Source organism: Rhea americana, unplaced genomic scaffold (assembly GCF_003343005.1).
Source record: "Rhea americana isolate MKP2758 unplaced genomic scaffold, rheAme1 scaffold_2, whole genome shotgun sequence".
Lineage (NCBI taxonomy): Eukaryota > Metazoa > Chordata > Aves > Rheiformes > Rheidae > Rhea > Rhea americana.
This window is the reverse complement of record NW_028186149.1, coordinates 182,201-207,674: the sequence shown is the minus strand read 5'-3', so window position 1 is coordinate 207,674 and position 25,474 is coordinate 182,201. Positions and strand designations below refer to the sequence as shown.

Sequence of the window (25,474 nt, the reverse complement as noted above, 5' to 3'; positions counted from 1 at the left end):
TCCAGAATCTTTTTTCAGAAAGTTCTTCAGCATGAACCTTGTGTGGCTAGTAGCTTCCATTCCCCTGTATCACTTTAGATGAACTCATTTGCTGTGTGGGGTTAGCAAGTTTTGTGAAATAAAGTGTTTCCCCTATGTTTAACTACCTACAAGCTTGCTTGAGTTAAGGTAGAAAGCTTTATTGCAAACATGCATAGGACTTGCTATGCTGAATTGCGTATTTGCATGGAGTGCTTATGTGCCTTGTAAGAAAATAGCTTCTGGTATCAAGATAGTACTTGCCCATGTAAGAGCTGATGGGTTGATGTAATAGACACCTGAAGATGGCCCATTGGTTTCTCCAGAAACCACCCCACAGCATGTTATGCCAAGATGACGACAGATGGGAGTGGYTGGAGAGACAGATATTTGCACTATGAAATCCAACTCCTGTGTTTTGCTCAAAAGGCTTAGATTTGTGGGTTTGGGGTCTGCCTTCTTTTCACCTCCCTTCTTTGCACGGTTCTTCTCGCACCTTGCCATTAAGAAAATAAAGGGAGTTAGAGCAACTCACAGACTTACAGTGGGGTAGAAGGAATAAACAGATGAGATTCAGAAATGTTTTGCAGCACTTCCTGATATGTCACTATCTCCCAAATGCTAACTTAGTTCAACTTAGATTTTTAGAAGGTTTCAGACTTTTTTTTTTTATTTAAGTTATTGCATCCAAAGGGTGAGTTCGCTGCTCTGAAGCTACGTTATAAAATTGCTATTGGAACAGAAGAATTATGATTGCAAACATGCATCAGACTAAAGGCATTGCTACCTTATTTGGTGTGAGTTAAAGTTCTCTGGTATTCCTCTGTCCGTGTTGCTTGTTTTGCAACTTCTGACAGGTATCAGCTTTTTGGGAAGCCAAAGAGGGTGCTCCTTAGGCATAATAGTTTGTTGGGGCTATGTATAAGGAAGCCTTATCACTTAACAAGGTTAGAGGAGAACTGTTTTATCTACATTAAAATCCTACACGCTTCCTGGAAAATTTTCTGTTGATCTCAAATTCTGCGGTATTTGCCTTGACATTAGCAAGTGCTTTCTACTATAAAAACTCAACCTGAAAATGTTGAAAAGGTAACATTCTCAGTATAGATAGTGTTGACTTTTTGAGGCTTTAGTAGTTTGCCTGTTCATATTGAACAAGATGCAATCAGATGCAGGAGCTAAGGAAGACTCTGGTCCCTGGTGTCCCATAAATTCATTTAGAGCCTGAAAATAAGCATTGCTTTAGTCTTAGTAGATAGTTGATAATGACAACTGCCTTCTAGTGGTTGTGCTGTGTAAAAGATGCCTCATACTCTTGCTTTATGTTGCTCTGTTTAATATGTTAAAGTTACACTTGCAGGTCTAAAGTCTCAAACCTTATGTCATGACCCTAAATTTGTTATTTAATGTAATTACATGTGGTTTGATGATTTGCTTTTTAAATTCAAAATAGTTTGTGATTTTTGTAATTAAAGACAATAGTGAAGTGGATCTAAAATTATGTGGGGAGCCTTAATTCTCACACTCCCGAAATCTTGAGGGCTTATATTTGCATTGCAGAATTCAAAGGTACACCTTATGTATGTCTACAGCTTAGATAAGCTGCTGCCACTAAGCACACTACTTCTGTCTTAGGAATTTAGATTTAGTGCTGCATAGCAGCATTTCAGGAAAGAATGTTGCAAACTACCGAAACAGCAGCAACTAATTATGTACCAGTAATCCTAGAGACAACCTGCAGGAAGCTTTGCTTTACTTCCTGAAACTGCATAGGGCTATTGAATGTGCTTGAGACCAATTACTGTCATAGAATAACTGGTGACTAGGTGGCTGCACTGCAAATAACACTCATTTCTTCCCTCTGTCTCTTGTTACCCTCGTTCACTGGTTTGCTTCAGTGATAGGCTAGGATTCATTGATCCATATATGCGTATATAGTGATACACACAAAAATGCATATGTAACTGCATTACATGTTTCTTAGTAATCTGAAGACAGGGTGTTTCATGATGAACCCAGCAAGAATAGTAATATTAAAGGTATTCTAAAGTTATTAGTACTTTCATACTACTTGAGAAAGATACCTCAATACAAAAAGGCCTCCTAATGTTGGATAGATTTCAGAACAAGTGTCTTAAGCTATTTGCTGATTCCAAGATGCCTTGATGTTCTGAAACAGCATTATGGTATCAGTAAGAACAAAAAGCTTCTCAGAACAACTGAGGATTATTAATAATTATTAAATCACAGTGAAACAATGTAATTATCAATTTTTTAATTGTATTTGGTCACTTGAGCATTATATCAGGCACKTGTGTAATGTTAGCCTGGAAATAACTTATTAATACATGGCAGAAATCTGCCATCCTTTTTGATATGGCATAGTTATGTGCCATTAACGCTTTTCAGATTATTCTGGTCCCGGCTTAGAGCAGGGGGTTGGATCAGATAACGTCCAAAGGTCCCTTCCAGACTAAATCATCCTGTCATTTCTCCTATGTATGAGCAGAGCATAAAGGACAGTGGTGATGAGGATCCATGGCAGAAGCAGCAAGAGTACAAAATGAATCCCTGCAGGAAAACTAGCAGTAGGGAGAAAGGATGTAGAGAGGGATTGGCTTCTAGCTCTGTCGCTGCCTTTGCATGTTGTGGAAGCTGACATTAAGTGAAACTGCTTAGCTATAAAAATGAAACTGCAGTTTGATAGTTGCATTAATCTAACATCAAAGTGTAGGCTGCCACYGAGGAAGGGGCTCCCTGCTCGCAGCTGCATGTTGCTGCCTCCTCCTTTGTGGTGGAGTAGGTGTGCAGGGGGGTGGGCATCAGGGAATGACCCATCCAGAAACTTGTGCGTTACTGCAAGTTAGTTCTCAGCCAGGCTGTTTCTGCGACCTGGCTTGCCACATGGCAGTRTGCTCACTGATAGCAGCACAAATGAAATGGTGCTACTGAGGGCAGGGAGACAGGTCATTAGGCAACAGCCTGCACGTAATTTGATTCTGGTTGTGTCTGCGGTTTGCACAGTGGTGCTGCAGTTCAGAGGGAAGTGAGAGAAGCTTGCTATGTCCTAGCTCCTGGCTGCAAAGGTTCCTCTGAATTTGGAGTCAGGTGAGAGGAGTTTCCTTGAAGAAGGCCAGGAGAGGAAGCAGCAAGGCAGAAAGCAATTTTTAATTCTCTTTCTAGCCCTTACTGTCTTTCATTAGAGAGGTCTAATGTTGTGGCCATCTGTTTTCCCAGGCTTTGGACCAGCCAAATCCTAGTGGTAGTATCCTTCTCACAACATTTCCCTTTCCCCTGTGTGCTTCACAATAGAAGTAAACAAATTCATGGCTTCTCTAGCTTTGCACAATTATGTGGAAAAAGAAATTATAATTCCTGAAATTCTAGAGCTTTAGCTCTCAAGCTTTCCATGAGGAAGTGTTGTCTGCACAGAGAATAAGTTTCTCAACAAAATATGTAGTAGTATTAACCTTAGATATCTCACACATTGAGAATAATGGCACTAGAACCTGTGGACCTAACTGCAAAGTACTTTTTAAGTAGTTTTGCCTGCTTTCTATCTGCTAAAAGGTTTCCTGGCACTTCAGACACCCAAGAAGTTTCAAACTGCTTTAGAGTCCTAACACTAATGAGGAATGTGACTTACAGAGGGCTTCTGGCTGCATAAGCTATCATATTGCATGTACCTACTCACAAGAAATGTGTTGCTGCTGCATCAGTTCTTTTGGTGTCATCCGCTGTATTGGTGGATTAAGGATGACTTTCATGACTGATGCAAAAACAGAAGAAGTGGTTTGATTAAAAAAAAAATAACTTTTTTTACTTAACCTTTGCAGGCTACTATGTCAGTTCATGGTATCTGATGAATAAATGATACTCCTATTAAACAAATGTTGACCCCAACTAGAAAACAAAAAATACAAAAGTTCTCAAATAACATAAGGGCAAAATGTATGCATCTCTGCTAGTACTTTGGACTTGGAAATGAGTTCTTTTTACCACTGGAGAGCCTGAATTTTCAGTTCCAGTAGGATGACTGAGTGGTTAACGTGGCCAATAGCAAGGCTTTAGACATGTGGAACGTCTTGGAGTGACTTGTTTTGTTTTTGTTTTTTTTGTTGTTGTTGTTTGTTTCTTTGTTTTTTTTTCTTAAATACACTTTAACTGGTAGACTACAGAAACATCAAATAGTACTGCAGAGGTGGTACTCTTTCATAATAATACAGTCTGTGCTATACCCTGGAGGAGGCGACATTGCCAGAGTCTTCCTCCTAACAGGGAGAGAGAGAGAGAAGGAAATGGGATTTGCTACCCTAAGAAAAGCTGCAAGCGCTGCTGAAAGATCTAAGCACAGCAACAGCTGTCTTGGCCACTGCCTTCAAAAAGTGGCAAGGCGAACTTCATCCCGTATCTGTAGGGAAAGCTTGTAACTGGATGCGAGTGGCATCTTTCGCAAGCTTTTTCTGGGATGCTCTTGTGCAGTACTTAGTGTTGACCATTTTGTAAATATAATCTAAAGTCTATTCTTTGCTTTTCTGAAATGATGATATGAAGGCCTTGAAAAGTTAGGAAACGCTGGTATGGTCTTTCATGGCCTTGGCTTTAACCAGGAGTTAGAAGGCTACCTGAAGCTTTTGGATGTTAGCAGCTGTGGAAAACAGCACAGCATGCGATCAAGAAGCAAGCTTMGCATTTAGTTCTGCAGCACTGAACTTACTTTCTGGATAGCATTACAGGGAGTGAAAGCTGTTCTGTGTCTTGCAGTTTATAGAACTCAGTCAATAGTGGAATGAAAATTGGAAGCAGAAAATGGTGATGGTAACTTTGCCTAAATCTGATCCTAGATAGTGCAAGCAGACTACTTGGGCTCTAGCTCTGAACCAGCCTAGCTGTCTTGTATAGTATCTGTGTTACTTCTAGTGCCTCACTGGTGTGCCCTAGAAAGGGCTGCAGGATGTGGAAAAGAGGAGTCCTCCCAGTTTTTTTGAAGATGTGCTCCTTGGAGATAGGAAGCTGGAATGGCAGCCTGGAAACACCACTGTTTGACCATTTGTTAGTGATCTGTGGCTCTGAGCCCTGTGACCAGAATGGATGATTCAGCTAGAATAAAACAGTCTTTTGYTGATAACTTTCCTCACTGGAGATGGGGAATTTGATGGGAGCCATCTTTATGACTTGTCATTTTCTGGGTTTCCCAACATGGGGATTTTAGTATGATAACTATGGAGGAGCAAGGAGTGTCTTGAAATTTTGAAACATAAAAATATATTGCTGACTCTGTGCTTTGGTTTAAATAAGACATTTTCATGTTTTCTTACAGCTTCTTCAACAGCTGAAGCGATTAATATGTGACCTCTGCAGATTATATAATCTTCCTCAGCATCCAGATGTTGAAATGTTAGATCAGCCATTGCCAGCTGGACAGGTAAATTAAAAAGCTGTGGACACCTGCTTATGGAAAAAAAAATCCTGTTAAACTCTAACAAACTAGATGGTGGCAAAGATTAAAATTTGTGTAAGCCATTACTGAGCTATGAAGCACTGTTGCTTTGCAGTAGGTCCTTGATGTGTTGTAGAATCCACAATAATGATAGGATATTGCACAGTTTCCTTTAAAGTTTGTTTTTTTTGTCATGAGAAGGTGTATGTGGATATGTATGTCTATATATTACATATAAAAATGGTATCAATGATGTCACTTTAATCCTCACCTAAAATCTGTTCAAGCTGACTGCTTTGCATTCTTTCTGCTTCCCAAATTTCCAAAATGCATTTGTGGTTAAATATTCCTTGCTTCTTGAAGAGTAAACATTTTACAGCGTGCGCTTGGATGAACCTGTTAGCTATGTTTTCCTTTTTCACTCCCTTGTAAAGACATGGGATATCAAGACCATATGTTTCTTTGGGTAGGGGATATTTTGAGGTGCTTTGTGTATTTTTCACACGCTTTATAAATTCAAACTTGTGAAGGGCTGTTACATATTCTGGTTAACTAAAAGTATTTTGTGTTGTGCTGAAAACCTAACTGGTAGCTGACAGTCAGCATGTTTTTATTTGTAATAGAGTTATGGTATCTTCTTTTACTTGCACATGTTAAGATGACATGATTTCTAAAAACTCCTGTAGCGTAGCAGATGGTTTTCCTGTGGTGACAGTAATATAGTAATGACAAATAACTTGCTTAATTTTGGTCATGTGCCAAACTGTAATCTTATAGCTCTTCTTCTTCAGCTACCCACCCACGTAGCAGTGCGACTGTAAGATAATAGGCCTGTAATGTTAGGAAGGAGCTTTACTGAAGAATCTTAGGCTCTGAAACTCAAAAGCAAACTCCTGGAAGGCTATCTTAGCTAAAAACCTCAGATAATTTGCAGGTTAAATAAGAATGACCGTAGTAAGTTGGACCAAAGATCCATCTAATCCCCTGCCTTGTCCACAGCAGTGGCATCCCCCTTACTTGCCAAAGGAGGAATATTAGCAGAGGACAAGCATATCATAAGACTTTTGAGTATTTCTGCAGCTCAGACTTTCTGAACTTGAAGTTGTATTCTGAAATGGAAAGTGAAGAAAATGTATTTTGGTATTTCATCAAATCTAATAAAAGAGGGCTACAAAAGTTAGTTTTGCACAGTAGCTCTAGGTAGTTGAGCCGAAGAGACATTAATTTTCAGAGATTCAAACAATATGAATAGGGATTCTGTTCAGAGCTATAGTTGGATTTCATGAATAAGTTACCGTGAGTTACAACCCATTTGACTTGTTCACTGTATTTGTCATTGCTGTCTCAAAATAGGATATCYTTAACTGATTTTTAAGTTTCCACTTGGATCTTAATGTGAAATTAATCATGGCATTCTGTTTATTTTAGCTTCATGCTAAAGTCTTTTCACTGTCGCACTCCAAGAAAACATCTGTGTTTATGATCCTTCACGTTAAACCTCAGTCCTTTGCAGACTTTGATAAATGTAACTCTCATATGTACTGCTTACTCTTTGATAGTAGACTTCCTGTTTTTGAAGGAAAGAAATGCAGAGACAATTCATACGGAAACCTCAATTGTTGTATTGCAGAATGGAACAACAGAAGAAGTTACATCAGAAGAGGAAGAAGAAGAAGATATGGGTGAAGTATGTGTACATATAAGAATTCATTATCATAATGCTCTGCTTTTGCTTTGTGGTTGCTGGCTGCAACTTCTGGCAAGCCAAAGTATAAAATGCAGTCACCCCAAACTGCATTGGAAAAGAGAACCAAAAATTTGGATTTCTACCTTAATAATGCTTTTCATTTCAGCCACCAAAACCTGTGAAATACTTCTCTTAAACCTAAGTCTCAGCATGTAGACTATTTGGATATAGAGGACATCTGTTCACAGTTTAGGTTGAAAAATATATAGCACTGTGTGCTACATCAGTAGGCTTGCATTGTAAACTCCTGTTTCAAGCAGAATATGAACTGACTTTGCAGTATAAAGTACCTCACAGGCTGAAACAGACTGGTTGAGAGTAAATTAGTTTGCTGATTTATTAAACAGCTGAACTTTCTCTATARTATGTTGAAGGAAATGAGAGGGTATCTGCAGCTGACATGCTAAACTGTAGGGTGTATGTCAGTGTCTGGCAACATGGTGTTCATTTTAATGAGCTCTTCGTTGTATGAGAACTGCCCTGTTTAAAATGCCTTCACTTCCTATTTACTACCTACTTTAATAGGCTAATTGACTAGTCGTCCCTTCTCATAGGTTTTGTTGTGCTTGTTTATAACCAGAAATGTTATGAATCTGAGCCTCATTTGTATTATGAGGGCTCCCCATATTTTCAGTGAATGCTGTTGACTGAGAGAGTAAATTTAGAGCAAAATAGAAATGGCATCCAACAATCACTAATACCTAGTGCTTAAGTGTGGTGAAAGTGTCCCTGTATGCCTTTGGAGAGAGCTTTCTGACCAAAGAACATAGTTAAATTGTTTACAGTGAATTTCTGTCTATCCTGCAGGACATTGAGGATCTGGATCACTATGATATGAAGGAGGAGGAACCAGTTGATGGGAAGAAATCTGAGGATGAAGGCATTGAAAAAGAGAACCTTGCAATCTTAGAAAAAATCAGAAAAAATCAAAGGCAAGATCACTTAAATGTGAGTTATTTTTTTTTCCTTTGCAGTACTTCTGGCCTTAAAATAGGAATGGCTTCTAGCAGATAAAACCTATTACCATACATACAAACACAGGTCAGCATATAGCTGATAGAACAAAAWTGTCAAGTTACGGGACATGAATGGTTCTTTCTGGAGAAATTTTGCTGGGCCAGTTAAAAAAGATTCATCAGTAACTGGACGAATTTAGCAAAAATCCTTAGCAAAGGAAGCCAGTTGCCAGCCACGTCCCACAGAGACAGAGTAACTAAGCACTCTTTCATCTGACTTGGGAAAATGTTAGCTTGTCCTCTCTTGCCTGATACCTGTGTTACAGACAGTCCTCCCTGCAGAACAGGCAGAAAGCGTCTAGGTTGTAAGCATGACTTCTGTTGCTCAGCTCTTACTAAAATAGTAAATAGCCATATATACAGAGAGGTGATGTAAATATTACTGAATAAAAATACATTAAAATAGTTTTAAAGTACAAATTTCTGGATTTACCAAACATGTCAAGTTGCCTATGATTTCTAATGCTCATACTGTAGTCTCTGTATATGAGAAGAGATGCCTATTGAAATGTATATATTTCTGTATTTTTGGCCCAGACCTAATGTTTAAAACTTCTTAATCATTAAAAAAAAATAAAGCTCTTGCAGCCTGAAAGCCGCGGTCTGCTTACTGACATCTAAAAACTCAGTAGAACTGAAAAAGCTTTTTGTAGTGTCAACATCATTCTTTGGTGTTGAAAGCCTCTTAAAACTGCAGATTTGCTCTCCTCTCTGTTCTTTTCTACTGGGCAAACATTGGCTTTTCTTCTGCTTTTTCCCTCAGCATCTAGCAGAGCTGAAACGAACACTGCTGGTTTTTGTTTGACAACAGCAGATTCAACTTACATAATAACTGTTTCTCATGCCAAGACACTCTTGTTGATGCTGATGCATAAACAAGGTCAGCTGAGTACAGGGAACAGGGTATTCAACTTTTGCTGAGGCACTATGGTATTTTTGTGGGTCACCAGAAATAGCTGCTCTGGTTAAATAATTTCTCAAAGGACTTGTAAAAATTTACTCTTTAGTACTTGAATGCTGAGTGCTGAAAGCTATAGCTGCACTACTGACCCAGTAAAGAATGAATGTAGTAACACTTAAGTGCACCCTTGTGCTACCAAAATGTGGTAACATGATTAACGGAAAACTGTTACAGCAGTAGGCTGCTCAGTATCCTAAGATAAAGCAAAGCTTAAGTCTCTTCCTTGGCAGCCGGTTTTCTGAAAGGACCACATGAGTTTGACAAGCTGAAATGCAGTGTGTAAACATCCTCTGGTTTTCACACATTACATATTTTTGGTATACTTTGTTTCCTCAGCAGAGGAGAGTAAAACAAAGCCATGCCACTTGCATGTTTGCTGTTGAAAGAGGGAATATGAAGTCTAATGCAGGGCTTCAACTGATACCAAATGCAACCAGGAGACTCTGCAGTGTCTTTACATGTCCTTTAGCCCCCGTCTGTGGGTGATCCTTTTTCTCCTTGGCAAAAATGTGTCCTGAAGATGCTGCTCGTGTTAGATCTAAACACAAAGGAGTGTATGCAGTCCTTTTTGCGTATTCTAACAGGCTGAGAACATTTTTCTGCTGCTCAAGATCTTACTCATAGGAATTTTTAGGGTTTTTTTCTTACAGGAAAAAAATGCATCTACTAACTTATAAATGAGTTTCCTTTGCTTGGCAGTATCCCTAATCCTTTTCTACTTACCAACATCAGTAAATAACCTTAAATTTGGTTTGCAGTATGATACATAACTTAGAGCAAGAATTAATCCTCCTCTTGACGCTGTAATAACTTTATGGAACCATTTGCTTACTGGGAAGAAAACTTGAATCATTAACTCCAAATATTTAACAACTTTCTGCTGCTTGTTTTTCAGAGGCTTCTCCTCATTTATTCATTTTAGAGATCAATAATTTTCTTAYTTAGATAATGCTATTAGCTTTTTTATTTCCAACTGAGGAGTTCCTGCACTTCCCTGTAGGAGTCCCAAATGTCTCTGCTTTCATGTTTAGATTTTTATGAAGTTGAAGGTGTCACTTGCGTTGTTCTGATTCTACTTTAACCTCCAGGAATGAATGCACTTCTGAACAAATTCTGAAAATGTTAARTGACAATAGAGGTAACTCTTATTTGTAGCTCTCTTTGGGTCTCTTTGGATCTTTTTGTTTGTTTAGAGTGTTTTTGTTTTGGCAGATAATTTTGGATATGCAGCTGAATTACTGAAAACATCTGAGTGAGGTGATTTACTGTAATGTTTTAAGGTGTGAAGTATTTTTCTCACCTGATAGATGACAGACAGTATTCCATATTTGCATTTAAAGCTACATCAGTGTTCAGTGAGCTACAACTCATTCCTTAGGATAATTCATTTAAGGAGCAGACCATGACTGTGGTTTTAGGGGGTGGAAGGAGCAAAACAGAATGCCTCAAAAGGAGAGAGCTGGAAGCATTTTAAAAAAAGAGACTGGCAGATGTCAAGCCATTTGCAGATCTCTGCAGGCTTACTGCAGTAGATAACTTGCACCGTGGCATGTGCTGTGGTGATTTCTGCATATTTAGTTATGTATTACTAACTTGTGAGTGGGAAGCTTAAGTCAGTTTTCTTAGAAGTTGTTTTAAGAATGAACTGTACTATAGAGTATTTTACTCATAAATTTGTTTGCACTAAAATACAAATCTAAGGATAAAAAAACACTTCTGAAGAGTATAATGTCTATACTAACTTGCACCAGAAGTTTCCTGCTTCTGGCAGTGGTAAGAGCAGATCCTAGAGGGGAAGACATGGGAACAGGACAAGCCTGGAGTGATGTGTCTCAAATTTCTGAAGTCCAACAGGGTATGGCTCCGGGACTTCGCAAGTGAAATGTTTATTTGCAGCCCTCACAAATGGAGCACTGTCCATGTAAACACTTACCTCCTGCAGCAAGGACTTCCCCTCAATGACTGACTGCTGCATTGCTCTGAGGGACCACCTCATTCGCAGTCTGTTTGCACATACTGCACATGAGAGACTTCTTGTGAGACTTTGTGCCCACTTGGTAACCTCATAGGAAAATGGCTTGGAGCTTGGGTGACAGCTCTTTGAAACTCTTCAGCTTACAGATCAAGTGACTGTACTGTTCTGTTCTTGCCTCTTGACATTAACCCCACCTGACAGATACCTCTTATATCCCATGATTGGGCATGATTCTAAGGCAACTGTGGTTGTAAATCTTAATCTCATAACTAGAGAAATGAGAGCTTTATTTCTGCTGGAGAGGAGAATTCCACTCTTCCATTAAAAAATACTCAGTTACTTATAATCTCAGAGACTGAATTCAGATTCAAGAATCCTCTGGATGCAATTTGTAAGTTAATGTTGTTAATTTAGGTACTGCTAGAGACAAAACTGAAGTCCCTGCTTCACATAGTGGCTTGATCCAAATAGTACTTTCTTCCAAACAACACTTTAATTTCAACTATAAAATACAAAAGTCATGCTATAATGGAGACTGTTTCAAAGGTGTGGTGAATAGCATTAATGCTAACTGGAACAGTGGTTAATCTCCCTATGCTCCCTCTTTAGCTTCCTTGAATGGTAGTTAAGAGCATGTAACTTTAGGTGCTGTGCTTAATTTCTTGGATTAAGCATTTCAGCAGAATAGCTATTCTCTGTCTTGATCACAGATTAATGGTTTGTAGTCTATGGTCTGTGGATCCTTTAAAGGAGCAATTCTAACTTTGTTTAATGTTGGTGTGTAGGGATGGACACCCCCAAAAAAAAACTCCTGGGAAGCCAAAAAATTGCAAAAAGGATGAAAACACTGTAACAAAGTCTACTGAGGCTACTCTAGACATGCTAAAACTAACCTTTTATACATATATATATACACATGTCATTTTAGTTTATCACGAGTTATGATGACAGTTATGCTGACGCTCTGGAGTGTTTGAGTGTAGCTTTTTTTCCCAATTACTACAGCACATAAGAAATTAAAAAAAATAAATAAATATCAAGGTACTCTGCCAACACTAAATACAGAATTTCAGTAACTTGATGGAAATAAAGGTCACAAAATTGTTGCTGTGGAGGTGTACAGAATACAATCCAGGAGTTGATGTGAGTAGACATCAGTTACTTGATAACTGGTGCATTCACTGGTTGGTTAGTAACTGATATTTCTTAGAGCCTATCTTATTTTATATGCGGTGACTTAAAGGTCTTTTTATTGTTTATTTTTAGCACTGTTGCATCCTCAGACTGAAATGCCAGGGTCAGAAATTATATGCTCAGATTTCTCAGTCAGTTTGGGATGCTAAGAAATACAGAACTGAGCTGTAAATGGAAGATGCCTCTTCTGTGGTTGTTTCAACTACAATAGCTATGACAAATCGTGTCAAAAGAGCTTGGTATTTTAAGATTTACTTATTTAGTCCTCCTCTGCGTAAGTATTGGTTAYCTTTTCTCCCTATTGCAGAAAATAGGTGGCCAAGTATTACTTGTTCTGTTTTCTAAAAATACTTGGTTAGTTTTACTTTACCAGAAGCCAGTATTCTATAGCAGATATTTCCCAGCTCTTACACCTTGTTTCATAACCAAATGAGAGTGTACTTGTAAGAAAACAGTATGATCTTATGTGCAGAAGTTTGTTCTTAGAATTACTGCTAGTCTGTCTTTCTAGTGCATAAAAGCAGAAGCTGAAAGGAAATACTTCACAATTAGAAATACACTGTGGATCCAACTTGCAGTCAGGAAGCCAAAGAGATTATGAACTCGTTTACGGAAAATTACTTCTTTCGTTGTAGCTTAAAAGTTTAAATCACCTATACCATATTGTAGTATATATTCATCTGCTGCTATTGAAGCTGTTTTGATTCTTTTACTTTCTATGACTTACTTTAGTGAGTCTTCACTTGCTAAGACATAAGACTTCTCAAAAATCTAACACCCATAGAGAAATAAATGTATTATTAATAGCTTCAAGGTACTGTAATCTTGCAGTGCAAATAAAGCTGCACACTGTAAATATTTTCACTTATTCAAAGTCTTGTTTGTTTCAGGGTGCAGTCTCTGGGTCAGTTCAGGCTTCAGATCGACTTATGAAAGAACTCAGGGATATATATAGATCACAGAGTTATAAAACAGGTAAGGTGCTTCAAATACTCCTTTTTAATACATTTTAAAAGAATTCTCTTGGTGAATATTTTCTGCCAGATCTTCCATGTTCTGTAGTTGTGTGTGTATACATGTTTCACTAAAAGAAATAGTGTGTTTGTGGAGGGAAAAAGAAAGTCAGGATGCATTTCCTCTAAAATGTTTTTCTTACATGAAGCTTCATGCCAAAATTAACAGGATTGGTGTAACTTTGAGAATGCTGTTGGGGTAGATGAGTCCTAGCAGTGTTAGATGACTCCTGTGGAAGTTCTTGAGTTTTCAGAACTGCCTGAATTCACTTCTCCAGGTATCCCAGTGGTAGTACTGCTTGCAGAGAAAACATCTGCTGCAAAGGGATTTGTGTTCAACAGTAGGAGGTTTTGTCATCATAAAGCAAGATTTAACCTGAAGTATACTGCTGTCACTTTATTCTTTTGTGGTAATGCTAGTCTGATCCCAAGCTCCATATATTTCTTGGATACAAACAGCAATAGAAAATAAGCAATGGTGAGAGAATAAGCTTGCCCTGTTACACTTGTTTTTCTTTGAATAGCAAGCACATACTGCCTTTTATTGGTTAGTTAAATGAGGTTGTCTTGATTAGCTGGTTGGCTTATTTGCTCCATATAGTGGTACTGTCTAAACCTTCTCCAAAAGATTTGGCATGTTGATTTGTCTGGGTATTACTGTATAACAAGTAGAAGTTAGTATAGATTTCATGCAAATTGTATTCCTGTAGGCCAGCCCGGTTGCCTACTGATCACTGCAGCTAGTGATGAGAACTTTCTGATGCAGGTCAGGATAGGAACAGGTAGACTGGTTAGAAAATCGGTCTAAATTTCAGTTTATTATCTTGTGCTTTTCCGAACTGCTCTTCTAGYTTGTTTGTAGTGGGCTTAAGTTGTCTTTGTGGGCTATGGCATTTTCATTTGTGTGTAGAAGGGTAGAGCTGAAGAGACAACAGGCTCCTGTTCTGATTTGTTGTATTTACCTCTGAGGTAAACAGTTGTATGTGTGGAAGTATTGTGGATAGTAGTAAAATGTCTGAGATATAAACTTGATTAACCGAGTATTGATCTAGTATAGCCTACTTGAAGGTTTTATCCCAAGTGAGTGCTTGCTAATATGCCCTAATCTGCCATTTATCTGGTAAAGAATGGATTAATGGAGCTGGGAAGAGCTTAGAAACAGACCTGCATCTAGTCATGAAGGATGCTTTACTACCTATGCATGGTCTTCAGAGTTCACTTTCCTTGGTTAGATCAAGGATTGACTGTAACAAATCTATTGGACTATGAAAAATTGCGTGGTGTTTGTTCAGTTATTGATACTGCTAGAGGTACAGCCAGGAGTGTGTATAACATGGATAGTTCTGGGTGAGGATTTAGGTTCTCAGCAATTCCATCTTTTGGCTTTAAATAAGCAACTTCAGATAAACATATAAGCTTGTTCATAGTTGAAAAAGACTAAACTCCTGAGGTAGGAAATATCACTGTCTAAATGATGAAGGAAAGTAAATCTTGCTAAACTGTGAAGAAAGTTTCCCTACCCTGTCCAGTGTCCTGTCTGGGTCTACAAACAAACACTAATTGCAGCCTGTGAAATACAATGCTGCGTACTTGGGACTGTGTTAAGTGTTTTACCATGTGGGTATTTAACTGGGTATCAAATAGACTGAGTACTAACCAAGTTGGTGTTAAAGATATGGAAAGTGTTTTCACTCCCTTTCAATTCAAAGGAATTGAAAGGGGGGGAGGAATGGCTAGAGAAAGAAATTGATTCATGTGGATTTTTTTTTTTTTTTTAACAGAAGTGAAAGCGTGTATGGTTTTTCGGGGGGGGAGGGAGGAAGGAGRTGGGGGGCAGAGGGTCAGGGATTCTTCTCTGCAGAACTTCTGTTGCTCAGAAGTGCTTCTGCTGTTGGAGGAAGGACGCATCCTCAGTATGAGTATCTAATCTATTTTTTACATCCACTAAGAGTATTTGTATTTAAAAGGAAAGAATAAGTTTGTGCTAAATTCTGCCTTTTTTAAATTTAGTGTGTTACTAATTCCGTCTGATATTTTTCACAGGGATTTATTCAGTGGAACTGGTAAATGACAGCTTGTATGAGTGGCACGTTAAGCTTTTAAAGTAAGTTTTTAAACTATTTTGATGTCCTGAAGAATCTATTTTACTATTGCTGCAGAGATTCCATTGAGTGAGAACCAGAGCATATAAAATATGTTGTTTGGCTACAATTCTGGTATCAGATGCATACAAAGATTGAGTTCTAGTAATAGGGCAAAAAACTTCTTTGCACAGCCAAATCAATGTGTATCACTAACTTTTATTATTGTACAAATCTCCTTCCAAAACTACTCCAAAATATGAAACCTCTAATGATAAAATTCCCTGTCTAGGACTCTTGCCTGGGTGGCTTTAGTTTGTTTGGTTTGTTTGGATTTTGAAAGTACAGGCCTCATTCAAAGTACAAGAAGGAACAGAACTGTTTTAGTAGCACTATTTCTTAATTTTGTAGCTCAACGGACATGCAGGATTTAAACTTTTCTTGTTTTAGGTATGACAAAGTTCTGAACTTGTTCACCTTCTGTTCCGTACTCCTGCTAGCTGTTTGTACTGGCTGATGCTACAAACAAATTTAGGAGAAAATGAGAGCTCTTACCTTGTCAGTAGTGTACACCTTTTTTTGCTTTATTTCTAGAGTTGTTCTATCAATTATTTCTGCTAGCAGGATAATACAGCATCATCAAACAATGTAACCTGTAGAAAAGAAAAACCTGCCTAACTGGGCTGGCCGGTTGCATCTCTTCTGTAAAAGATGAAGAGAGATAAAACTTCATCTGTTCAGATAGGCCATAGTGCATGTGCCTAAGGACTGAAGCTGTTTCAACACAGTAGTTGACCTGTCTGTAGGAACTCGCCCCAGCAGTAGGAGTCGTATCAGCAATTAGTGCGTAGTCGTACAGTTTAATTTCCTTCTTAGTGTAATCACAAGCATATGAACACTTTTGAGGCAGAAACCAACAGGAATGACGCTATGGCAGAAGAAGATCTTTGCTTATTAGAGGAGGCCTTGTACATCCAGCACTTACATGCAGCACTTGTGTAATACTGCTCAGACTACTGTGCAGTGTTTTGAAACCTCACTTAAGTAGTGTGGGCAGTTCTGATCATCTGCCTTCAAGAAAAAGAAAACAAAGTAGATGGAGCAAGTGGCTTCCAGAGACTGAGATAAGAAAAGATCTTCTTTTTATCCCAGCAAAAAGTGTCTGCAGTGAATGAACTGCATGTAGACAAGAGGATAAATGTCAAGAAGAGGAGTCCCTTCGTCTAAGGGATAGTGCTGTTACTAGAACAAGTAGCTCTGAACTGGCCCAGCTTTGGCTAGAAATAGTAGGTTTGAAAGTATCAGGAAATATTTTCTGGAATAGCTTCCCGTTTGCAGGATGGGGACAAACTATCTGACTAGTTCTGAAATGCAATCTAGTAAGTCTGTGGATCTTCCTTTAGTAGAAGATGGGATTTAATAGCCCACAGTCCCTTTAAGATGTGCAGTGAGCTTGCTACAGGCATTATTTGACTAGCCTTTTGCAAAAGCTGCTGGGGTATCAGTGCCTGGGTGGGATCAACCCAGTAGTGTCTGAGTTAATGTCCAGGCTGCTTGCCATCAACATTTTATAACAATCAATTGTTGAAATTCTGCAGAGAGCAAGAGCTGTGGCTGTAGTACTTCTGCAGATGCATGTTATTTTTAACAGCTAGTACAGAACTGTGATCACATACCCTGTAATGGATTTACTACCTGTATACCAAAAGCTAGATCATTTCAGTCTTCCTGTTAAAAATGTTTTTTTCTCCCTCTTGGGATGTACTTCCAGTGAACTGAAGAGAATAAAATTACTATTTTCAAATAAGCATGTTTCTTTCTATTTTTTTTTTCCTTTTCCTACCAATATTCAAAACCCATTTGATAGTGATGGGGAATGCAGTGTTTTACAGCAAAATTTCATGCTGATTACAAGGTARTGCTCTTCTGTGAAATGTAAGCATTAATTTTCTTTAATTTGCTGAAACTACAAGTACATACAATAGCTCTTTAAGAGTAATTACTACTTTACAGAAACTGAAGTTAACTTAATCCAGGATCTTTTCCTTTTTCTTTTATAGGGTTGATCCTGACAGCCCATTGCATAGTGATCTTCAGGTCTTAAAAGAAAAAGAAGGTGTAGAATACATCTTACTCAACTTCTCTTTTAAGGTACGTGGCTATTGGAAGAAAGGCAGTGATAAAAATATTCCTAGCTTACAGTAGAAAATGAATGACGTTACCCTCAGCTGTTCTTTGAGAAAGATGAAGGTGGAAGTTAAATTAAAAAAAAAATACAGCTTTCAGTGTGGCGTTAAAGCATTCTGAAGATCACTTTTCAGACAGTACTGTGGAAAACTGATTTTTACAGAACTGAAGAATGTTATTGCTTTAAATCTTATCTGCCAAATAAACCTTTAGAAATATCTCCTGGATAGGAAAGCAGTGTTACAGTATAGTTCTTAACCTGTGTGTGTTATCCTTTCCAGGATAACTTCCCCTTTGATCCTCCCTTTGTGCGAGTGGTATCTCCTGTGCTCACAGGAGGGTAAGTTGGAGTTGTTTTACAGAAATTTTTGCTTTGTGGTGAAAACGTTACAGCTGAGATTGGTGACTACTAATAGCCTTTGAGACATTTCCTGTAAATACGTAATCATGGGCTGCTGTAGAGCTAGAGTTTSGCAACAGGCTCAGTGTGTGACATGGAGACTTGCTTCTCAAGCATTATGCACTCCTAGTAGGCAACAGGCCGGAGGCATATTCCAACTGGATGCAATTCCTCTGAATTGTTATTTAGTGTCCAGCTTTGAAAGAGTCTGTTACTGCTTTTGAGTTTAAAAACTGGCCTTTTTGGATGGTAAACATCAGCATTACTTCTCCTCTTGTTCAGGATAGTGGGTTTTTTGAATTGGAGCCTTGAAGGGGTCTTGATCTTGCATCACCTTAARACTGTTGGACAGTCTTAACTTTTTTGGTAACACTGCAGTAAGGCTTTTTGTCTAAAACTTCAAGTGTTAATGCTTAAATACTAAACTTAAGACACCACACTCCAAAACTGTTATCTGTGGTTAAAATGCTGCCTCTGACAGGGAACCTTGTATATATCTGTGGAGAGAAGACTAAATTCACCTTCTAAGGCTTTTATGTACCTCTTGCTGACAGAAATTATCACGCTTGTACATTTGAAAATGCAGCCTATGGTAGCTGGTGCGGATTCTGATTTGTTTAATTACTGTTCGGTTTTTCATTCAAGCAAATCAGTGCAGTTAAATGATATTCATAATAGTTGCCACTACAAAAAAAAGCAAACAAGCAGTGCCAGATGCTGGGAAGACCATATTTAGGATTCTGGTTTTCTTCTACTTGGACTTCTTTTGAACAATTCTGCTGGAAAAGAGAATCGTGTAGGAGTTTTGGATGCTGGTGATGGTTCCCCTGTGAATGGTGTGTAGAGCTGTACATTGATTATGTGCCTTGACTGTCAGAGACTACATTTTCAGTGTGGTAAAGTTTCTCCCCTCAGTTCAGGTCCTGTGATACCTGGACGTGCTGACTGAGTCCTTAGAAAACGCAGTACATGGTGAAGTGTTACTGAAATTAGAAAATGGTTTATATGGAAAGATCAGGTGAAGACAGTCTGCTCTGTCTTGTTTGTCCATATCTTTGATATATAAACACCTGAACTGGCTGGAATTGTGACAAATTCCTCTCCAGAAGTGGGTTTATTTTACAACTACACACTGGCACTATGTCCATAGTGAAACCATKAAAAGCAGCATTCCTGCCACACAATCTGTGCACAGTTGTATAAACAATTGTGCAGACTAGCTAAGTCACTGATTTTTTTTCAGTAAGCTTTTCTTGTAGTTAGCAAAGCAAATTAGTTTCTCTTGTCTCAATGCTAATCTGCTCTGCAATAATACATATGGCTAGCAAGTTACAGTATATTACTCTAAAGAGCATTTCAGCTTTGTGAGCAAAAACTTTAAACTGTGAAAGCCTGAAGTGTTGTGAACCATCTCATCATTTTACTAACTGATGATGTTAAATGTAATTAAATTTCTGTGTTTATTTCTAGGTACGTTCTAGGTGGAGGTGCATTATGCATGGAACTYCTTACTAAACAGGTGAATGCAGACTCTCTTCCTCTTGTAACTGGAATGGCAAAAGTCATCAAGAAAGGTGCACTGCTTTAGTAAAAAGACACTTGATAGTTGTAGCTGTTATCCACATAATAACAGAAGCATACTCTAAAATAATGAAAATAAGTATTTCCTCTGTGAGTTTGAGTCTCTGCATGGATTAAATCACATACGTCCAAAGGAAGCATGGTATAATATATCTTAGTCCCACAAAATTTGCCTTCCTGAATTAGTAGAAGGTTTTCATCTTTTCTGCCTTGAATAGGTTACAAGAGGTTTGAGGAAGAGGCAATAAGTAAGAACACATCAACTTTTTTAATTTCTGAAAGGAAGCCCATGTAGAAGTGACTTCCTTTGAATTTTAAGGAGCAAGGCCTTCTGTTTTCTTTTCCAGAAGCTGCTGCTACTGCCCAAAGTCAGTCCTGGAGAAGTGTGAAATGTAGGAGATTGTAGGCTTAGGTAATTTTTGAGTAGACAGTAGGTTTTTTCGTTGTTTGATTTTTTTCATTTAAAAGATGAAACTGATTGCAAGCTTGGCAGAAACTTTTGTGAACCCTGGAAGGTAAGGTAGTGCTAGAGAGAAGCAGTATCTTAAATTAAAGCAAAATCATCTTGGCTCACTTATTTACTTCATTAGAAAGCAGTCTTCTAAAGTTGTAATTTCTGTTGTGAAGTTACTAAAAATATGTAGATGCTATGATCTAGCTGTTCTTGTTTCTGTCTTGCTGTGTTCTGGGTATGTGTACAGCTTGGCCTTTTTGTTTTTCCAACAAATTCTTAGCGCCAACACTGAATATCAGCTTCTGCATTTGTCTTGGAAATAAAAGTTATTAACTGGAAACGAGTAGTTAAAACTATAAAAATGTTTTTTCTGTTGGCAAATAATCCCCGAAACACACATTCCAAAGTAGACTTGCAAGGTGAGCACAAGGAGTAAATATGTATTATATAGAAGTCTTTTCTTCTTTTGCTAGGGCTGGAGCAGTGCCTACTCAATAGAGTCAGTCATCATGCAGATCAACGCCACTTTAGTCAAAGGAAAAGCCAGAGTACAGTTTGGAGCCAACAAGGTAAATACGCTATGTATATTGCTTAAACTACTATTAGCCTTCCATTTCTTTGACTATATATGGAATATACTTAATGGCAGAAGTGTCAATGCAAATACACTTGAGTTTTGATTTGCCTCAACTTCTGGTACATTTTGAGTACTTCATTGGATGCTAAAGAATTATGAATGTGTGAGAAGTTCTTAAGGTGGGCAGGGTCCTATAAATAGGTAGATTTGTATTCTCCACATAAAATAGAATGTGTTCATCATGTAGCTTTCTCCCTGAAAGCCTGTTTTCTGTGTAAAGCTTCTGRATCTCTCCATTTCTGACTCCCCTTCTGAAACGATTAAAATTCTTCAATCTGAACTGACACAATTCCAAATAATACTGTGTTTTTTCAGGAAGATACGGGAATTCTGGCTCTCTGAACAGAGCTGCAGATAACAGCCTAACTGCCATGATTGTGTGTACTAATATTAAAGTTCTCCTCCTTTTGCTGGACTAAACACTTGCAAAGTTTTATGAAAGAGTGAAAAATAACACTATGCAAATTCTTATGAGCCAGCCATTCAGCATTAATCTAAAACATAATTGTCTTCCAAGTGTGCATACTGGTAATGTACTTAATGTACTTAAAGAAGACGTAATTGTGAAGTATTAGGTGCTATTTAGGAAAGAGGCTTTTTTCTTTTTTTTTTTTTTTTAATCAAAGAAATTGTAACTCAGATGCCACTTACTAGGTAGTGATTCAAGGGTAGAAAAGATGGAATACGAGTGTCTTGTGATACATAATTCTGACTCTGCTATTGGAGTTACCAGTGTATATTAGATTTAAAAGGCTTTTATRATCACAGTTCCATCTAGCCTGGTAACTGGTCGGCTGACTAAGGCAGAGTTATGGTCAGCGATGCTTGAAGCCCTACAGTTTCAACTGATAACACACACTTCTAAATTATCACAGGTCCTGGACCCTTTGAAATAGGGGCCTTTCCAGTAGCAGGAGTTATATAGCTTATGATGGAGGAAAAATGAGAAGATAAATAGTATTTGTCTTGTACTTGAAAGCCAGGCATGTTGTAATGTAGTGCGTGAGTTTTATTTGGAAGCCCACCGTAGAGTTTCTTCATTAACACTGTTTTGTCTCGCGTGTTTAGATGCTGCTCCTTTATGTTAGTGTGTGTTGTTTTTTTTTTTCTTTCAGAATCAATATAATCTAGCAAGAGCACAGCAGTCCTATAAGTCACTAGTACAAATACATGAGAAAAATGGTATGTACATTCTTGCAACTTCTGTTCTTTGTCTGTAGAACAGCCTGGGATTTGATACTTGACAGCAGTGAAACCTAAAGTGCTGGAGTGCCTTAATGTTGGCTTGGAAAACCATAAGTAGTGTTTCTTTTCATCTCATACTAGGAAGACAAAATTACTTACAGTAACTAGACTAATGATCTCTGCAGCTTTTCCAGCTAATAAGAATGTAACCTGTGTTCCTACTATCTTTTGAAAGGTAGTTGAATTTCATTTCATTTTCACGCAGTTCTAGTAAATATTGTTACTTCGCTAACAAATAAGACAATTCAAGATATAGGACCTCCTAGAAGCTTGTCTGCCTCTTTCCAAAAAGGTGTTGTCTAAATAATGCAAGACTAAAGTAGCAGTAATTCAGGAAGAGAGAAAGTGTAAAAGGCCAGAGACTAAAAATTATGAGAAGTCCAAATGAACTACACTGTCTGGAAAATTGYGCAATGGAAATGGGAGCCATATTTTTTTTCCCCTATATAAAAAGCCAGTTAATGGTTTCTCAACTGGCATAAGAAAGTATTTCATAAAGTGCTTCAAGTATAATTGCCTTTATGGCAGAATGGGAAGGCAACAAATTATCTGAGGCTCTGGAAAATGTAAATGACTTTATATGTCATATAAAAGTAGTCAGCAGAGCTGGTATCCTGGTCTCATGGCAAGGGAATTGATCTTAATTCCTGCTTCAGTGATACTCTTTGATCCAGGTTGGACACAGCATCGTCTGGGAATTCAGGTTGCTCTGAGTGAGAGCTTATTTCAGTGTGACTGTAGCGAACACCTCAGTTTCCCCACTTCTGAAATGAATATAGTGAATATACTATTTGCTGTGAATCTGCTACTGGGAAATGAATGCAGTATTGGGAAGACAACCAAAGATAATGACTAAGATGTTTTCCAGTTTTATGATGTATTGATCTTGCCATTAACTGAGTTTTTTGCTTCTTTAGTTTGCTACCAAAGCCAGCATGGCTGTTTACTTCTAGCTATATGCTAGCCTTGACTACAGTGATTACTGCTGCATCAGAAGCTCTACCCAAAGTGTTCACAGCATTTAATGCTGCTGCGAAAGGTGTCTTTAACTTACAGCTGCTGCTTATTTGGGACAACATGAATAGGTCCTGTACCAAATTTAGAGAAAATTTTACTGCAGTGGCTGGGAAACCTAAGATTGGAGATCTGGAGATAGCTAGATAAAGCTAAGTGTACTTGATTTGGATAGGATTTGGCATGAATAGCTTGCTTCCATTAATCATTAATGGACACTTGAGCCCATTCCTACACCAAGAATTGCTAAAGTAAAGTAAACCCTTCAAATATTTGCATGTGGCCAGCTCTTCAATGTTTAAAACAGGATTTATATATATACTTATCTCAGTGCAGTCATTTGTATGTCTGTATGCATTAAGTGGCTGGAATAACTCTTTTTTTTTTTCTTTTTAAGTGATATGCCACCTTAGTTGTTTTTATAGCAGTGTTCCTCCTTTAACAGCTTCCATTATTGGTGTCCATCTTGTTACATGGCAGCAGCAAGACAGCAGCTGCCATATAAAAACAAACAAACAAACATACTCGAGTATTTTATTTTCATACACAAATCCTGGGTCTGATCCTGGAACATGCCAATTGCTTTATCTCCCACTGGAGACCACTAGTATTTAAGGCATTGGCTCTCACTGAACTCTTTTACTTGTAAGAAGGAAGGAGCCCATTTAGGTCTCAATCTCCCACAAATTCAACAAAAGATCATCTTAGCGTAGTGGTGTGGGTACTTAATGCATTTCTCTCTTCTCCGTAGGCTGGTACACTCCTCCAAAGGAAGATGGTTAATATTGAGGACTCTTGTATACCTGGACCAACATCAACAAACTGAGCTCTTTTTTATGTTTTCCAACACACACAGACTCAAGCTATGAGTGCCCCTATAACAGCCGTACTGAAGACTTTAGCTATTAGATAAGTTAGTGGATAATCTGTCAACTGACACTTAAAGTAACAGCCTTACCATTTCGCTCTTCTTAGGTATCTTGGACTGAGCAGTTTTGGCCTTTACTGTATTTGTTCTTATGGATTAAGCATATTTGGGCCAACCCTTCCCTTCTCCCTTTTTTTATTTAAAAGTGTAAACTCCCTAAAGCAGGCTATCAAGTTACTAAAGATCATTAAATAGGAGTTGTTCACACACTTTTGTGTATTTCTTACCTTTTGCAGGATGCAGACTGCAGAAACTTGGGTTGTATTATTTCATTTAAAAGCCAAGAACTTTAATACGTTGTTTAATATTGTTTTAGGAATTGTCAGGTCTTTCAAATCACGGTAGTTTTTCTGGTCTAAAATGACAGCATTTGTAGTATTTCCAAATTAATGATATAGGAAAAACACTTGTACGTTAAGTCATTAAAYATTTTTTCATGGCTGTATGAGAATATGAACCGTTTCTTGGAGAAGATGCTCTTTGTTTAGATTTTTTGCTTTTGTTTTGTTTTTAAGCAGAGCAAGGCTGTGCCAATGAAACCTTGTAACTAGTCACTTCCACTGGGGCATCAGAACTTGCTGGGCTGTTCCTGCTACTTGTTGGCTCAACCTACTTAACAAGAGCCACAGTATGAAGCTTGAAGTTATTTAAAATACTAAAACCCTTTTTAGGYGTTCCATTTTTATTAACGGGTTGTTGCAATCATTTGTAAACTAATGAACTTATAAAGTGATTGGCACAAATTGAGATGAAAGTCCTTGAATGAAAAGTTTTTATATAAAGCTACGATAAAGTACAAAAATACATCACCTGATTCAGAGATTTAAGAAATGTTGCCATAGTCATGCGAGTGGTTTTGTTATTGAGAGACTAATGGGAACTGTGCTTTCTTTATTAGGAAATAATCTGGGTCTGTGTAATTACACTATTTCATTGCCTTACCTAAATCGGTTCTATTTTGGTTGTAGTACTAGTCATTAGGCCTTTGCACCCCTCTGGGGTTGAATTAAGGGTGTGTACCATGGATTAAGCACTTTTAGAAGCCCAGAAGCATGTTTTTGTTAGGGTTTTTTTTTTTTTTCAGTTGACTATCAAATTTGTGCTCTTTYCTCTTATCAGGCACCCATGGGTCCTTGTGCGTTCGCTTCTAGATCCAGTTTTTAGCTTGAAAGAGAAATCAGAGCGATCTGGCACTGCTTCCGATACGTGTTGTTTGCGATGCCCTCCGGAAGCAGCGCGGGTGATCCCCAGCCTTCCTGCTTGCTCGGTTGTACGTGTCGTGTTTGTACGAAACCCGGGCGCCGAGGCAGCGCTCCGCAGGCGCTGCAGGCCTTAAAGCCGGAGGCTCCTCGGACCGCTGAAAGCAGCCCGGTCTCTGTGGCGCCCGGCCGGGCGCGCCGCACGCCTTGGGTTCCGCTCCCTCCTTTTATTTTCCTTTTTTCCTTTTTTTTTTCTTTTTTCCCCCCTCTTTCATTGCAGAATTACTTGGCAATGTACAGTAATTTGTAAACTTGCATCAAGTTTATGAATAAAAACCATTTTAAGAATGGCTCCGCTCCTGTGGTTACTGCTGGGGGGCTGGA

The 25,474-nt window shown here is 38.3% G+C and overlaps 1 protein-coding gene across 1 annotated transcript in view; it reads left to right on the top strand.

The window, feature by feature from the left end:
• UBE2Q2 (ubiquitin conjugating enzyme E2 Q2) overlaps window positions 1–25,440 on the top strand; it is a 44,311-nt gene extending 18,871 nt beyond the window's left edge. The window contains exons 4-14 of the mRNA XM_085303645.1: window positions 5,339–5,443; window positions 7,089–7,145; window positions 8,013–8,153; window positions 13,242–13,326; window positions 15,408–15,468; window positions 17,506–17,596; window positions 17,914–17,972; window positions 19,503–19,551; window positions 20,541–20,636; window positions 21,820–21,886; window positions 23,715–25,440. Of these exons, the coding sequence (XP_085159771.1) occupies window positions 5,339–5,443; window positions 7,089–7,145; window positions 8,013–8,153; window positions 13,242–13,326; window positions 15,408–15,468; window positions 17,506–17,596; window positions 17,914–17,972; window positions 19,503–19,551; window positions 20,541–20,636; window positions 21,820–21,886; window positions 23,715–23,746 (843 nt within the window). The 3' untranslated portion in view covers window positions 23,747–25,440. The remainder of the gene's footprint in view (window positions 1–5,338; window positions 5,444–7,088; window positions 7,146–8,012; window positions 8,154–13,241; window positions 13,327–15,407; window positions 15,469–17,505; window positions 17,597–17,913; window positions 17,973–19,502; window positions 19,552–20,540; window positions 20,637–21,819; window positions 21,887–23,714) is intronic.
• The last annotated feature ends 34 nt before the right edge of the window (window positions 25,441–25,474 follow it).